Source organism: Ranitomeya variabilis, chromosome 5, assembly GCF_051348905.1.
Source record: "Ranitomeya variabilis isolate aRanVar5 chromosome 5, aRanVar5.hap1, whole genome shotgun sequence".
Taxonomy (NCBI): domain Eukaryota; kingdom Metazoa; phylum Chordata; class Amphibia; order Anura; family Dendrobatidae; genus Ranitomeya; species Ranitomeya variabilis.
Window position 1 is genome coordinate 47,913,563 of NC_135236.1, and position 15,342 is coordinate 47,928,904.

The 15,342-nt window shown below is 50.4% G+C and overlaps 1 protein-coding gene across 1 annotated transcript; it reads left to right on the forward strand.

Annotated features, from left to right (window-relative positions):
* Positions 1-2,675: 2,675 nt before the first annotated feature.
* Positions 2,676-7,726, forward strand: MRI1 (methylthioribose-1-phosphate isomerase 1). Its single transcript, XM_077261812.1, has 6 exons — positions 2,676-2,855; positions 5,383-5,618; positions 5,696-5,868; positions 6,554-6,730; positions 7,182-7,406; positions 7,485-7,726. The coding sequence occupies exons 1-6, from the start codon at positions 2,724-2,726 to the stop codon at positions 7,604-7,606; spliced, it is 1,065 nt and encodes a 354-aa protein (XP_077117927.1). The 5' UTR covers positions 2,676-2,723; the 3' UTR covers positions 7,607-7,726.
* Positions 7,727-15,342: the final 7,616 nt, after the last annotated feature.

Consider the following 15,342-nt stretch of genomic DNA (forward strand, 5'->3'; position numbering starts at 1 on the left):
GGGCCAGAGAGGTAGATCTGAGTGTCATCAGCATATAGTTGGTACTGGAAGCCATGGGAACTTATGAGTTGTCCCAGGCCGAGTGTATAGATTGAGAAGAGTAAGGGCCCAAGGACAGAGCCTTAAGGGACACCCAACAGAGAGGGCGAGATGAAGAGGTAGTATGGGAGAAGGAAACGCTAAATGTGCGGTTGGTAAGGAATGAGGAGATCCAAGATACGGCGAGGTCTTTGACACCAAACGAAGAGAGGATCTGTAGTAGGAGGCAGTGGTCAACTGTGTCGAAGGCAGAGGACAGGTCTAGGAGGAGGATGGAGAACTGTGTTGGCTGTAAGTAGGTCGTTTGTAAGTTTGGTCAGGGTTCTCAGTGGAATGATGGTGACGGAAGCCGGATTGTAGGCTGTCGAAGAGAGTTAAGATGCAAGGTGAGAGGGAAGTTCAGTGTGGACGTGCTGCTCAAGGAGTTTGAAAGAAAATTGGAGCAAAGACATGGTTTATACTTTAGTCAAGATGTATCTTCTGCTCTAAACAGTGTCTGACTCGGGTGCTAAGGGCCCACCAGTAACATTGACTGTGGGGGCCTGCTTTTCACCTGCGTACAAATACTACACTTGCCTCATTCACAAATTTACCTATATCTCTATATGATAATAAACTGGGTAGTCTGGTTAATGAATGATGAGATGCTGGTTTTTTGTTTTTTTTAAATGGATAGTGAATTATGCCAAAAAATGCCAGTATAGTGGGGTTGGGGGCCCAGATCTGCATCGGGGCCCACCAGGGGATTCCCCCGTTACCCTATGGGCCAGTCCGAGCCTGGCTCTAAACGTTAAAGGGAATCTGTCACCCCAAAATTCGCCTATAAGTGAAGGCCACTGGCATTAGGGGCTTATCTACAACATTCTGGAATGTATCCTGAAAGATAAGAAAAACAGGTTAGAGTATACTCACCCAGGGGCGGTCCCGGTTCGGGTCTGATGGGCGTCGCGGTCTGGGTCCGACACCTCCCATCTTCATGTGATCACGTCCTCTTTGTCTTCCTGCTCCAGCGCAGTCGTACTTTGCCCTGTTGAGGGCAGAGCAAAGTACTGCAGTGCGCAGGTGCCGGGAAAGGTCAGAGTCCCAGATCCTGTGCACTGCAGTACTTTGCTCTGCCCTCAACAGGGCAGCTAAAGTACGCCTGCGCTGGAAGAAAAGAGGACGTCATCGTAAGAAGATAGGAGGCCCCCCCCCCCCAGGTGAGTATAATCTAACTTGTTGTTTTTATCCTGCATGTGACATGGGGGGGGGGGGGGGGTATTTACAGCATGACAGAATGCATTACAGAATGCTGTAGATAAGCCCTGATGGCGGCGGCCGCAGCTTATAGGTGAAGTTTAGGGTGACAGATTCCCTTTCACATCCTGCCCCAATATTGGCAGCATCGTCCGACCATCCCGTGTGTTTGGGGGCAGTGTGTGACATCCCATATCTTGACTATTGGGGGACGGGGGCACAATCCTACCAGTGAGTCTGTGGAGATTTGCTGCCATCTGCGTCCACTCACCCATCCGGTACCACTGTAGTGGGTGCATGGGTTGCCCAAACGTTACATTAGGCCCCACATGGGACGAGCCATGGTTGTTGGGGGCCACACGTCTCGTATAATGCCTGGGGGGGTGTCTCGGCTGTCCACAGTCCATGCTCTCCATCACAGGGGGGCATAGCTCCCAACCATCCCTCATTGTGCGGGACTGTCCCGGTTTTGAGCCTTTGCCCCGCTGTCCAACACGGGACGCTCTGCTTCCCGCAGACAGCAGGAGAAGCAGCTGACACGCCCCCTTGTGTTAAGCCTTGTCCCGGGCCCTTACCCTTCTGTATGGCTGCCTGCTTTCTGCGCACAGGACCTGTGATGAGGTCACAGGAGGGTAGGAGTCAGGGGTCACATGATCGGGACTTCCGTGGATTGCAGTACTCAGCTGTGCTGGTTGCCAACTCGCCACATGGTGCTGCAGGATGAGGTAAGTAATGCCTTGTGTGGGGTCAGAAGGTGTAAAGTGTGGATGTAGCGGAGCCGTGTGTGCGAGGTGTATGGAGCGGAGCCGTGTGTGCGAGGTGTATGGAGCGGAGCCGTGTGTGCGAGGTGTATGGAGCGGAGCCGTGTGTGCGAGGTGTATGGAGCGGAGCCGTGTGTGCGAGGTGTATGGAGCGGAGCCGTGTGTGCGAGGTGTATGGAGCGGAGCCGTGTGTGCGAGGTGTATGAGGTGTATGGAGTGGAGCTGTGTGTGTATGAGGTGCTATGTGGGGCCATTATCCGGTATGGAGCATCACGTGGGGCCATAATTTTTTGTTTATAATTATTGTATATGAAACAATGTGATCAGCAGCGCTAAATGGGTGTGGTTGGGACGTGGATATGGGTGTGACTAATTATGAATGGGTGTGGTCAGAGGCGTGGCCTAAAATGTGCCGCGTTGTGCGCCGCAAACTTTGTGATTGTCCTCTTTTCCCATCTTCAAAAGTTGTGAGGTATGCGGGGGGCACGGAGCAGTGAGTGCAGCGCCGACCCCGAGCTCAGTGTGACAGCGCTGTGCTCAGTATAGAGGGACAGTAAATAAAGTGAGAAAAAAAAAACACCAAATTACGACTTTACCGTAAAGAAACCGCCCAGAGAGTCTAAAAGTTAACGCCCTAATTCAAAGACACGTGGTTGAAGCCCCGCCCCCGGAAGCAGCGTGTTAGCCATGTCGCTGGAGTCAGTGCGGTATAGCCGGGGCTCTCTTCTAGTGCTGAACCAGCTGCTGCTACCGCACACCAGTCAGTATGAGCCGGTGACCGGGGTGCGGGGGGGAGCGGACGCCATTCGGACCATGAAGGTGAGTGACGGCGTCATGGGGGAGGGGCCATGTCTGTTGGCGCGTGTAAGGGGAGGAGACTAGTTCCACACCGAGCACGTGATTGGTGACTAGAAGATGATTGGCTAGTTATCACGTGACTGTGTTGCCTCCGATAGCCTATCAGCATGGCTTTCAGCTGTAGAAAAATGCAGTTTAGTTGGTAAGGGCAACACTAAAGAGTGGCGTTTACATGAGTTGTGCTTAGCAACAGTTACCAGAGGCGACCACTCTGGACCCCAGACGTTATTGGTGATTGGTCAACTACTTGTATTGGTGAACAGCTTTCACTGACACATTGTAACGAGATGATCAGCACTGTGATCAAATGTGGTCCCTATGGCCCCTCCTAATCCAGGACTGTTCCTAGTGGCCGTTCCTGACTCATGGACTGGTTCCCATGCTTGCTCCTGATCCATGGACCGATCCCTGTGGTCTTTTCTGATCCATGGACCGATCCCTGTGGTCGCTCCTGATCCATGGACCGATCCCTGTGGTCGCTCCTGATCCATAGACCGGTCCCCGTGGTCACTTCTGATATATGGACCGATCCCCGTGGTTGCTCATGACAAGTGGACTGGTCCTCGTAGTCGCTCCTGATCCATGGACCGATCCCCGTGGTCGCTAGTGATCCATGGACCGATCCCCATGGTCCATGTCCCTGATCCATGGACTGGTCCTCGTAGTCGCCCCTGGCCCATTGACTAGTCTCCGTGGCCGCTCCTGATCCATGGACTGGTCCCCATGGTCGCTTCTGATCCATGGACCGGTCCCTGTGGTCGCTCCTTATCCATGGACCAGTCCCTGTGGTCGCTCCTGATCCATGGACCGATCCCCGTGGTCGCTACTGATCCATGGACCGGTCCCTGTGGTTGCTCATGACAAGTGGACTGGTCCCCCTGGTCGCTCCTGATCCATGGACCGGTCCCCGTGGTCGCTCCTGATCCATGGACCAATCCCCGTGGCCGCTCCTGATCCATGGACCGGTCCCCGTGGTCGCTCCTGATCCATGGACCGGTCCCCTTGGTCGCTCCTGATCCATGGACCCGTCCCCGTGGTCACTCCTGATCCATGGACCGGTCCTCGTAGTCGCTCCTGGCCCATGGACTGGTCCCCGTTGTCGCTTCTGATCCATGGACTGGTCCCCGTGGTCGCTCCTGATCCATGAACCGGTCCCCGTGGTCGCTCCTGATCCATGGACTGGTCCCCATGGTCGCTTCTGATCCATGGACCAGTCCCTGTGGTCGCTCCTGATCCATGGACCGGTCCTCGTAGTCGCTCCTGGCCCATGGACTGGTCCCCGTTGTCGCTTCTGATCCATGGACTGGTCCCCGTGGTCGCTCCTGATCCATGAACCGGTCCCCGTGGTCGCTTCTGATCCATGGACCGGTCCCCGTGGTCGCTCCTTATCCATGGACCAGTCCCTGTGGTCGCTCCTGATCCATGGACCGATCCCCGTGGTCGCTACTGATCCATGGACCGGTCCCTGTGGTTGCTCATGACAAGTGGACTGGTCCCCCTGGTCGCTCCTGATCCATGGACCGGTCCCCGTGGTCGCTCCTGATCCATGGACCAATCCCCGTGGCCGCTCCTGATCCATGGACCGGTCCCCGTGGTCGCTCCTGATCCATGGACCGGTCCCCTTGGTCGCTCCTGATCCATGGACCCGTCCCCGTGGTCACTCCTGATCCATGGACCGGTCCTCGTAGTCGCTCCTGGCCCATGGACTGGTCCCCGTTGTCGCTTCTGATCCATGGACTGGTCCCCGTGGTCGCTCCTGATCCATGAACCGGTCCCCGTGGTCGCTCCTGATCCATGGACTGGTCCCCATGGTCGCTTCTGATCCATGGACCAGTCCCTGTGGTCGCTCCTGATCCATGGACCGGTCCTCGTAGTCGCTCCTGGCCCATGGACTGGTCCCCGTTGTCGCTTCTGATCCATGGACTGGTCCCCGTGGTCGCTCCTGATCCATGAACCGGTCCCCGTGGTCGCTTCTGATCCATGGACCGGTCCCCGTGGTCGCTCCTTATCCATGGACCAGTCCCTGTGGTCGCTCCTGATCCATGGACCGATCCCCGTGGTCGCTACTGATCCATGGACCGGTCCCTGTGGTTGCTTATGACAAGTGGACTGGTCGCCCTGGTCGCTCCTGATCCATGGACCGGTCCCCGTGGTCGCTCCTGATCCATGGACCAATCCCCGTGGTCGCTCCTGATCCATGGACCGGTCCCCGTGGTCGCTCCTGATCCATGGACCAATCCCCGTGGTCGCTCCTTCTCCATGGACCGGTCCCCGTGGCCGCTCCTGATCCATGGACCAATCCCCGTGGTCGCTCCTGATCCGTGGACCGGTCCCCGTGGTCGCTCCTTCTCCATGGACCGGTCCCCGTGGCCAATCCTGACTTGTGATCCTGACCCGTGGTCGCTCCTGACAGGTGGACCAGTAATTAGACATCTAGACTTGGAATACCCTTTTACATAAACAATACACACTCGCTTGTTTTCCCTAGGTCCGTGGTGCTCCGGCCATCGCCATTGTGGGCTCCCTCAGTTTGGCGGTGGAGCTGACCGCTGACCCCCCACAGCAGACGTCCGACCTCCTGGCCTTTGTCCGTGAGTCCATGGAGTTGTTGGTGGGCGCTCGGCCCACTGCAGTGAACATGAAGAAGGCGGCAGATGAGCTCAACTCCTTCCTGGTGCAGGAGGCGGAGAAGCCGGGGGCCACTGTCCAGAGGCTAACGGATAGGTACTTGCAGTGCCGGCCATGGTGGTCCCAAGCCCCCCGTGTGCTCTATCTCACCCCTGTCCTCCTGTCATTACCAGCGTAGTCCTGTGGGCAGAGACCCTCCTGGAGAAGGACGTCCGGGACAATCGCATGATCGGGGACCTGGGGGCGCAGCACATCCTGGACCGCACTAATGGCCGCGCCGGGGTGGTGATCATGACTCACTGCAACACCGGCTCCCTGGCCACGGCCGGCTACGGCACTGCGCTGGGTAAGACCCCGGTGTGACCTCCAGCCATAAACGTCTAACGGACTGAGCATGCTCGGTGTATACAGAGATCGTTATTATCTAGTGGTTACAAAAATGTTTACAGAATTCCGAAAATGGCAAAAAGTTTGTTATTATCCATCTCGTGGAGCTTTCTGAGAGGCGATGTCTTCATTGATCCTGCTGTCACTCTGCTGGGGGAAGAGACCAAAAATAATAAATCCCACTTCTGGCGTTACCACTTTTTTTTCTTCTTTTACGACATTTAATGAGAGTTAATTTTATACTTTTATTTATCAGATTATTACGGTTGTGGCAGTATTAAATATATGTGCGTTTTTATTTATTCCCCCCCCCCCCCCCCCCCTAATATTTGGCGGGATTTTAAATATTTATATTTTTTTAATACCTTTTTTTGCTCATGTGTTCTATATCTGGTGTCAGGCAAAAAAAAAGTCCTGCATTTGCCCCAGAAATGTTCCTCCTGTCTCAATAAAGATGCTTCTCTGTCCGCCATGCTTTTCCCTGAAGCTCTGCTTGGTCAGATAGACAGCTGTGTGCATGGAGAGCTGATTTTCTTGGTGGAAAGGACGGAATGGTAAGAAGCCATCCGCCACATTGAGGGCTGGATCTGTGGCGGTTTGTCAGGCCCTTGTTCCCCACCTAACCACAGATGTCTCCCCGACAGGCGTGGTGCGATCCCTACAAGCAATGGGGCGTTTGTCTCACGTCTTCTGTACCGAGACCCGACCCTATAACCAGGGCTCCAGGCTGACGGCATACGAGCTGGTGTATGAGAAGACGCCGGCCACTCTCATCACAGACAGCATGGCGGCAGTGACCATGAGGGACCGTCAGGTCAGCGGTGAGTGCGGTTACATTAATGAGAGACCACAAGACAGTCAGAGATCAGGGCGCTTGCTGCCGCCACTAGGGGGAGCTCCCTGCTTGTGAATGAATACAGTGCTCTAATGGATCCTTATGCTGTGAGCTCCCCCTAGTGGTGAGAGCACTAAACTGCACAGTTTTAATTTTCTGCCCAAGACCCCATCAGATCCTAGGATTAAGTTTGGTCGTTTGTGTTGTAACTCGCCCTATTCCATCCAATGAAGCCTATTCACAATACCAGACACGACCTATGGACTGGTGTGGTGCTATTGAATAAAGCTGCCATGTTTTCCAAACCCCAGGCTACTTGTTTACCAACCATAACTCCAGGGATAATACATGATCATTGCAGGCATCAGTGCTGCTTTTGCCCCCTCCTATGTAATTGATTTTACAAGTCCTCTTCCCATTTTACCTTCTCGCCCTAGCGGTGGTGGTGGGAGCCGACCGCGTGGTCGCTAACGGCGATACCGCAAACAAGGTAGGAACGTACCAGCTGGCCGTCCTCGCCAAGCACCATGGGATACCGTTCTACGTGGCGGCCCCCAGCACTTCCTGTGACCTCGGCTTACCAACAGGTGGCAGTATTGTCATAGAGGAGCGACCCAGCCGGGAGCTGACCGATATCAATGGCGTCCGTGTGGCGGCTCCAGGTGAGTGATTTGTGGAAATGACCGATCCTGATTATTCACCTCGTCACTATGTATAATTTCCTCGTCTCCTCCTCGCAGGTATCGGGGTGTGGAACCCCGCGTTTGACGTCACCCCAAATGGACTGATTACGGCAATAATCACAGAACGCGGCGTCTTCAAACCGGAGGAGCTGAAGGACGGACTGAGCCGAGGGCTGTAATACTGCGTGCTGCGCGGCCCTGCTGACCATACATGACCCACACAACCCTCCTCTGCCTCCTGCAATCTCCACCGTCTCTGGGGACAACAAACCTTTTTATAATAAAATCCTCTAACCCTTCTTCCTCCGGGGCTGGTGTACCTCTATGGGGTATCGGACTGTGGGGTCTCAGATTTCCCATTAGGACGCATTAGAGGAGAATTACTGGTGATTAAGGTTTGTCATAGGGACCATCTGTGGATCCAATATACCATTCCCACCAATATCCCCACACGGGTCATTGATGAGAATGGTGGTATGAACCAACATATAGTGTCCCTAAGGCAAGAAGTGTTGTCATAGGGACACAAGGCGTCAGTGTAGACAATAGCAGATGACGGGAAGAGATATTCATCCCGACTGACCCATTAGCCGCCATTAATTACTGCCAGCACCACCAAAAACGACCACACTTATCTGCCGCAAAAAACTTGATGAATCTGCCCCTTATATACAGGTGCTTCTCATAAAATTAGAATATCATCAAAAAGTTAATTTAGTGAAACTCATATATTCTATAGAGTCATTACAGAGTGATCTATTTCACGTGTTTATTTCTGTTAATAATAATAATCTTTATATAGCGCTAAGATATTCCGCAGCGCTGACTTTGGTCTTGATAAAACCCAGTGGACCTACACCAGCAGATGACATGGCTCCCCAAACCATCACTGATGGTGGAGACTTCACACCAGACCTCCAGCAGCTTGGCTTGTGGCCTCTCCACTCTTCCTCCAGACTCTGGGTCCTGGTTTTCCAAGGTCTAGTGTGAAGTAGAGCCGCTTATTGAATAATTTATGAATAATCTACGTAGATTAATGACTAGATTTTGAAGGCATAACTCCCGATTGATCAGGATGAATTATTGGGGTGATGACCTTGCTTGGACGTGATGCAAGGATTTTAGCCAGTATATTTACATCTGAGGTCAACATTGAGATGGGCCTGTCTGGAGGTTGCACCATAATATACAAGAAAGGGTTACTCTAGAACACTGAAACTGCATTGCTGCCATAGGAACTAGGAAAAAATGGACATGTGCACTCCCGTTAGCCACAGGTGATTTTAAGCAGGGTCCTTTCCTGCCCCATAAATTGTAGGGTTTTCTTGCCCAAGAGAGGTGACATATCAGGACAGGGACCCAATTATGAAGGACACCTTGACGTGGCAATTGAGCTCACATATATTGGACAATCTATGTGCGAAGTACCTTCCTTTTTTAATAGCAATTTTTGCAGATAAATATTTCATGTGTACATTATATAGCACTTTTTTACTATATGGCAGCAATGCAGTTTCGGTGTTCTAGAGCAGGGATAGGGAATCTTTTCTACCGAGGCCCATTTGGATGTTTATACCATCCTTCGGGGGCCGTACAACCTCCGCCCACAAAGTACAGCCTGACTGGCACTGGTGTCAGGACGTGATCTTTCATTGCATGCCCTTCAGTGTTCAGCAGTGAGCACTGCGTGTGTGTGCTAACAGAGCAAGAAGAAATTAATGAGCTGGTTGTAATAAAAATACAGCTCCGTGCCCAAGAATGCGGTCCCTGAGACTCTGCTCGGGGGCCTTATAAAAGGTCATCGAGGGCCGTAAATGGCCCTGGGGCCTGAGGTTCCCCACCCCTGTTCTAGAGTAACCCTTTCTTGTATATTATGGTTAAACCTTACTATTTGTTATTTATATGCTTTTTTGGGTTCTCGGCTGTTCACCCTAAAAATGTATCCAATGTCCATTTAAGGTTTGTTGCCCACCTTCAAATAATTATAATAAACAAAATCCCTTGTAAATATCCCTGGGATAGAGAGGCATAACCAGTAGAGTGGTCTAATTAAAATACTCTGCTCAAAAAAAATAAAGGGAACACTAAAATCCAACATCCTAGATATCACTGAATGAAATATTCCAGTTGTAAATCTTTATTCATTACATAGTGGAATGTGTTAAAAACAATAAAACCTAAAAATGATCAATGTAAATCACAGCTAATATCCCATGGAGGTCTGGAGATGGAATGATGCTCAAAATCAAAGTGGAAAATCAACATGCTGATCCAACTTCAGTGGAAATGCCTCAAGACAAGGAAATGATGCTCAGTAGTGTGTGTGGCCTCCACGTGCCTGTATGACCTCCCTACAACAGCTGGGCATGCTCCTGATGAGGCGGCGGATGGTCTCCTGAGGGATCTCCTCCCAGACCTGGACTAAAGCATCCGCCAACTCCTGGACAGTCTGTGGTGCAACGTGACATTGGTGGATGGTGCGAGACATGATGTCCCAGATGTGCTCAATCAGATTCAGGTCTGGGGAGAGGGCGGGCCAGTCCATAGCTTCAATGCCTTCATCTTGCAGGAACTGCTGACACACTCCAGCCACATGAGGTCTGGCATTGTCCTGCATTAGGAGGAACCCAGGGCCAACCGCACCAGCATATGGTCTCACAAGGGGTCTGTGTCATGTTCTCAATGGCAAGAGAACATAGCATCAGCATATATAGGAACTAGCTCTTGGAAGATGGAAACTGAGCTGACCATGAACTAAACCTAACGCACAACTAGCAGTGGCCGGGTAGCATGCCTACGTTGATTCTAGATGCCCAGCACCAGCCGGAGGACTAAATAATGCTAGCAGAGGAAAATATTAGTCCTAGCTCACCTCTAGAGAAATACCCCGAAAGGAGACAGAGGCCCCCCACATGTATTGGCGGTGAATTAAGATGAAATTACAAACGTAGTATGAAAATAGGTTTAGCAAATTTGAGGTCCACTTACTACATAGCAGAAGACAGAAAGGACACTTTCATGGTCAGCTGAAAACCCTATCAAAACACCATCCAGGAATTACTTTAAAACTCTGGCATTAACTCATAACACCAGAGTGGCAATTCCTGTTCACAAGAGCTTTCCAGACACAGTAACGAAACTTCAGCTGTGAACTGGAACAAAAATGCAAAAACAAACATGGACAAGAGTCCAACTTATCTAGTAGTTGTCTAGGAGCAGGAACAAGCACAGAGAGGCTTCTGATAACATTGTTGACCGGCAAGCAACTATCAGAGCAGCAAGGTTATATAGCGACTCCCACATCTTGATGGGAACAGGTGAACAGAGAAGATGACAACACCAGTTCAATTCCACCAGTAGCCAACGGGGGAGCCCAGAATCCAAATTCACAACAGTACCCCCCCCTCAAGGAGGGGGCACCGAACCCTCACCAGAACCACCAGGGCGATCAGGATGGGCCCTATGAAAGGCACGAACCAGATCAGAGGCATGAACATCAGATGCATTCACCCAAGAATTATCCTCCTGGCCGTATCCCTTCCACTTGACCAGATACTGGAGTCTCCGTCTGGAAACACGAGAGTCTAAGATTTTCTCCACAACGTACTCCAACTCACCCTCAACCAACACCGGAGCAGGAGGCTCAACGGAAGGCACAACCGGTACCTCATACCTGCGCAATAATGACCAATGAAAAACGTTATGAATAGAAAAGGATGCAGGGAGGTCCAAACGGAAGGAAACAGGGTTAAGAATCTCCAATATCTTATACGGGCCGATGAACCGAGGCTTAAACTTAGGAGAAGAGACCCTCATAGGGACAAAACGAGAAGACAACCACACCAAATCCCCAACACAAAGCCGAGGACCAACACGACGGTGGCGGTTGGCAAAAAGCTGAGTCTTCTCCTGGGACAACCTCAAATTGTCCACCACCTGTCCCCAGATCTGATGCAATCTCTCCACCACAGCATCCACTCCAGGACAATCCGAAGTTTCCACCTGACCAGAGGAAAATCGAGGATGAAACCCCGAATTACAGAAAAACGGGGACACCAAAGTGGCAGAGCTGGCCCGATTATTGAGAGCGAACTCCGCCAATGGCAAAAAAGCAACCCAATCATCCTGGTCAGCAGACACAAAACACCTCAGATATGTCTCCAGGGTCTGATTAGTCCGCTCGGTCTGGCCATTCGTCTGAGGATGGAAAGCGGACGAAAAAGACAATTCTATGCCCATCCTAGCACAGAATGCCCGCCAAAATCTAGACACGAATTGGGTCCCTCTGTCAGAAATGATATTCTCAGGAATACCATGCAAACGAACAACATTTTGAAAAAACAGAGGAACCAACTCGGAAGAAGAAGGCAACTTGGGCAGAGGAACCAAATGGACCATCTTAGAGAAACGGTCACACACCACCCAGATGACAGACATCTTCTGAGAAACAGGCAGATCTGAAATAAAATCCATCGAGATGTGAGATGTGCGTCCAAGGCCTCTTAGGAATAGGCAAGGGCAACAATAATCCACTAGCCCGAGAGCAACAAGGCTTGGCCCGAGCACAAACGTCACAAGACTGCACAAAGCCTCGCACATCTCGTGACAGGGAAGGCCACCAGAAGGACCTTGCCACCAAATCCCTGGTTCCAAAAATGCCAGGATGACCTGCCAACGCAGAAGAATGAACCTCAGAGATGACTCTACTGGTCCAATCATCAGGAACAAACAGTTTATCAGGTGGGCAACGATCCGGTCTATCCGCCTGAAACTCCTGCAAGGCCTGCCGCAGGTCTGGAGAAACGGCTGACAATACCACTCCATCCTTAAGGATACCTGTGGGCTCAGAGTTACCAGGCGAGTCAGGCTCAAAACTCCTAGAAAGGGCATCCGCCTTAACATTCTTAGAACCCGGTAGGTATGACACCACAAAATTAAACCGAGAGAAAAATAATGACCAGCGCGCCTGTCTAGGATTCAGGCGCCTGGCGGTCTCAAGATAAATCAAGTTTTTGTGGTCAGTCAATACCACCACCTGATGTCTGGCCCCCTCAAGCCAATGGCGCCACTCCTCAAAAGCCCACTTCATGGCCAAAAGCTCCCGATTCCCAACATCATAATTCCGCTCAGCGGGCGAAAATTTACGGGAAAAGAAGGCACAAGGCCTCATCACGGAGCAGTCAGAACTTTTCTGCGACAACACTGCCCCAGCTCCGATCTCAGAAGCGTCGACCTCAACCTGAAAAGGTAGAGCAACATCAGGCTGACGCAACACAGGGGCAGAGGAAAAACGGCGCTTAAGCTCCCGAAAGGCCTCCACAGCGTCAGGGGACCAATCAGCAACATCAGCACCCTTCTTAGTCAAATCGGTCAATGGTTTAGCAATATCCGAAAAACCAGCAATAAATCGACGATAAAAGTTAGCAAAGCCCAAAAATTTCTGAAGACTCTTAAGAGAAGAGGGCTGCGTCCAATCACAAATAGCTTGAACCTTGACAGGATCCATTTCAATGGAAGAGGGAGAAAAAATATATCCCAAAAAGGAAATCCTCTGTACCCCAAAAACACACTTAGAACCCTTCACACACAAAGAATTAGACCGCAAAACCTGAAAAACCCTCCTGACTTGCTGGACATGAGAGTCCCAGTCATCCGAAAAAATCAGAATATCATCCAGATACACAATCATAAATTTATCCAAATAATCGCGAAAAATATCATGCATAAAGGACTGGAAAACTGACGGAGCATTTGAAAGACCAAAAGGCATCACTAAATACTCAAAGTGGCCCTCGGGCGTATTAAATGCGGTTTTCCACTCATCCCCCTGCCTGATACGCACCAAATTATACGCCCCACGAAGGTCAATCTTAGAGAACCACTTGGCCCCCTTTATGCGAGCAAACAAATCAGTCAGCAACGGCAATGGGTATTGATATTTTACAGTGATTTTATTCAAAAGCCGATAATCGATACATGGTCTCAAAGAGCCGTCTTTTTTTGACACAAAGAAAAAACCGGCTCCTAAGGGAGATGACGATGGACGAATATGTCCCTTTTCCAAGGACTCCTTTATATATTCTCGCATAGCAGCGTGTTCAGGCACAGACAGATTAAATAAACGACCCTTTGGGTATTTACTACCCGGGATTAAATCTATGGCACAATCGCACTCTCGGTGCGGAGGTAATGAACCAAGCTTGGATTCTTCAAAGACGTCACGATAGTCAGACAGGAACTCAGGAATTTCAGAGGGAATAGATGATGAAATGGAAACCACAGGTACATCCCCATGAGCCCCCTTACATCCCCAACTCAACACAGACATAGCTCTCCAGTCGAGGACTGGGTTGTGAGATTGCAGCCAAGGCAATCCTAGCACCAAATCATCATGTAGATTATACAGCACCAGAAAGCGAATAATCTCCTGGTGATCCGGATTAATACGCATAGTTACTTGGGTCCAGTATTGTGGTTTATTATTAGCCAATGGGGTGGAGTCAATCCCCTTCAGAGGAATAGGAGTCTCCAAAGGCTCTAAATCATACCCACAGCGTTTAGCAAAGGACCAATCCATAAGACTCAAAGCGGCGCCAGAGTCGACATAGGCGTCCGTAGTAATAGATGACAAAGAGCAAATCAGGGTCACAGATAGAATAAACTTAGACGGTAAGGTGCAAATGGAAACAGATTTATCAAGCTTTTTAGTGCGCTTAGAGCATGCTGATATAACATGAGTAGAATCACCACAATAGAAACACAACCCATTTTTCCGTCTAAAATTCTGCCGCTCGCTTCGGGACAGAATTCTATCACACTGCATACTCTCTGGCGACTTCTCAGTGGACACCGCCAGATGGTGCACTGGTTTGCGCTCCCGCAAACGCCTATCGATCTGAATAGCCATTGTCATGGACTCATTCAGACCCGCAGGCACAGGGAACCCCACCATAACATCCTTAATGGCATCAGAGAGACCCTCTCTGAAAGTCGCCGCCAGGGCGCACTCATTCCACTGAGTAAGCACAGACCATTTACGGAATCTTTGACAGTAAATTTCCGCTTCATCTTGCCCCTGAGATAGGGACATCAAAGTTTTTTCTGCCTGAAGCTCCAAATGAGGTTCGTCATAAAGCAACCCCAAGGCCAGAAAAAACGCATCCACATTGAGCAACGCAGGATCCCCTGGTGTCAATGAAAAAGCCCAGTCTTGAGGGTCGCCCCGGAGCAAGGAAATCACAATCCTGACCTGCTGTGCAGGGTCTCCGGCAGAGCGAAATTTCAGGGACAAAAATAATTTGCAATTATTTCGAAAATTCTGAAACCCAGATCTATTCCCCGAGAAAAATTCCGGCAAAGGAATTCTCGGCTCAGATACAGGTGCATGACAAACAAAGTCTTGCAAATTTTGTACCTTCGTGGCGAGATTATTCAAACCTGCAGTCACACTCTGAAGATCCATTACAAACAGGTGGACACAGAGCCATTCAAAGATTAGAAGGAGAAAAAAAAAAAAAAAAATTCTCAGCAGACTTCTTATTTCTCTCCTTTCTTAGCCAAGGATTTTAACCCTTTAGTGGGCCGGTCAAACTGTCATGTTCTCAATGGCAAGAGAACATAGCATCAGCATATATAGGAACTAGCTCTTGGAAGATGGAAACTGAGCTGACCATGAACTAAACCTAACGCACAACTAGCAGTGGCCGGGTAGCATGCCTACGTTGATTCTAGATGCCCAGCACCAGCCGGAGGACTAAATAATGCTAGCAGAGGAAAATATTAGTCCTAGCTCACCTCTAGAGAAATACCCCGAAAGGAGACAGAGGCCCCCCACATGTATTGGCGGTGAATTAAGATGAAATTACAAACGTAGTATGAAAATAGGTTTAGCAAATTTGAGGTCCACTTACTACAT

Bases quoted from the DNA above. Each gene is read 5' to 3' on its own strand.
- MRI1 (XM_077261812.1), top strand. From the start codon at position 2,724: ATGTCGCTGGAGTCAGTGCGGTATAGCCGGGGCTCTCTTCTAGTGCTG. The intron at 5,619-5,695 runs GTACTTGCAGTG...TGTCATTACCAG, and splicing joins GTCCAGAGGCTAACGGATAG to CGTAGTCCTGTGGGCAGAGA. The intron at 6,731-7,181 runs GTGAGTGCGGTT...TTCTCGCCCTAG, and splicing joins GAGGGACCGTCAGGTCAGCG to CGGTGGTGGTGGGAGCCGAC.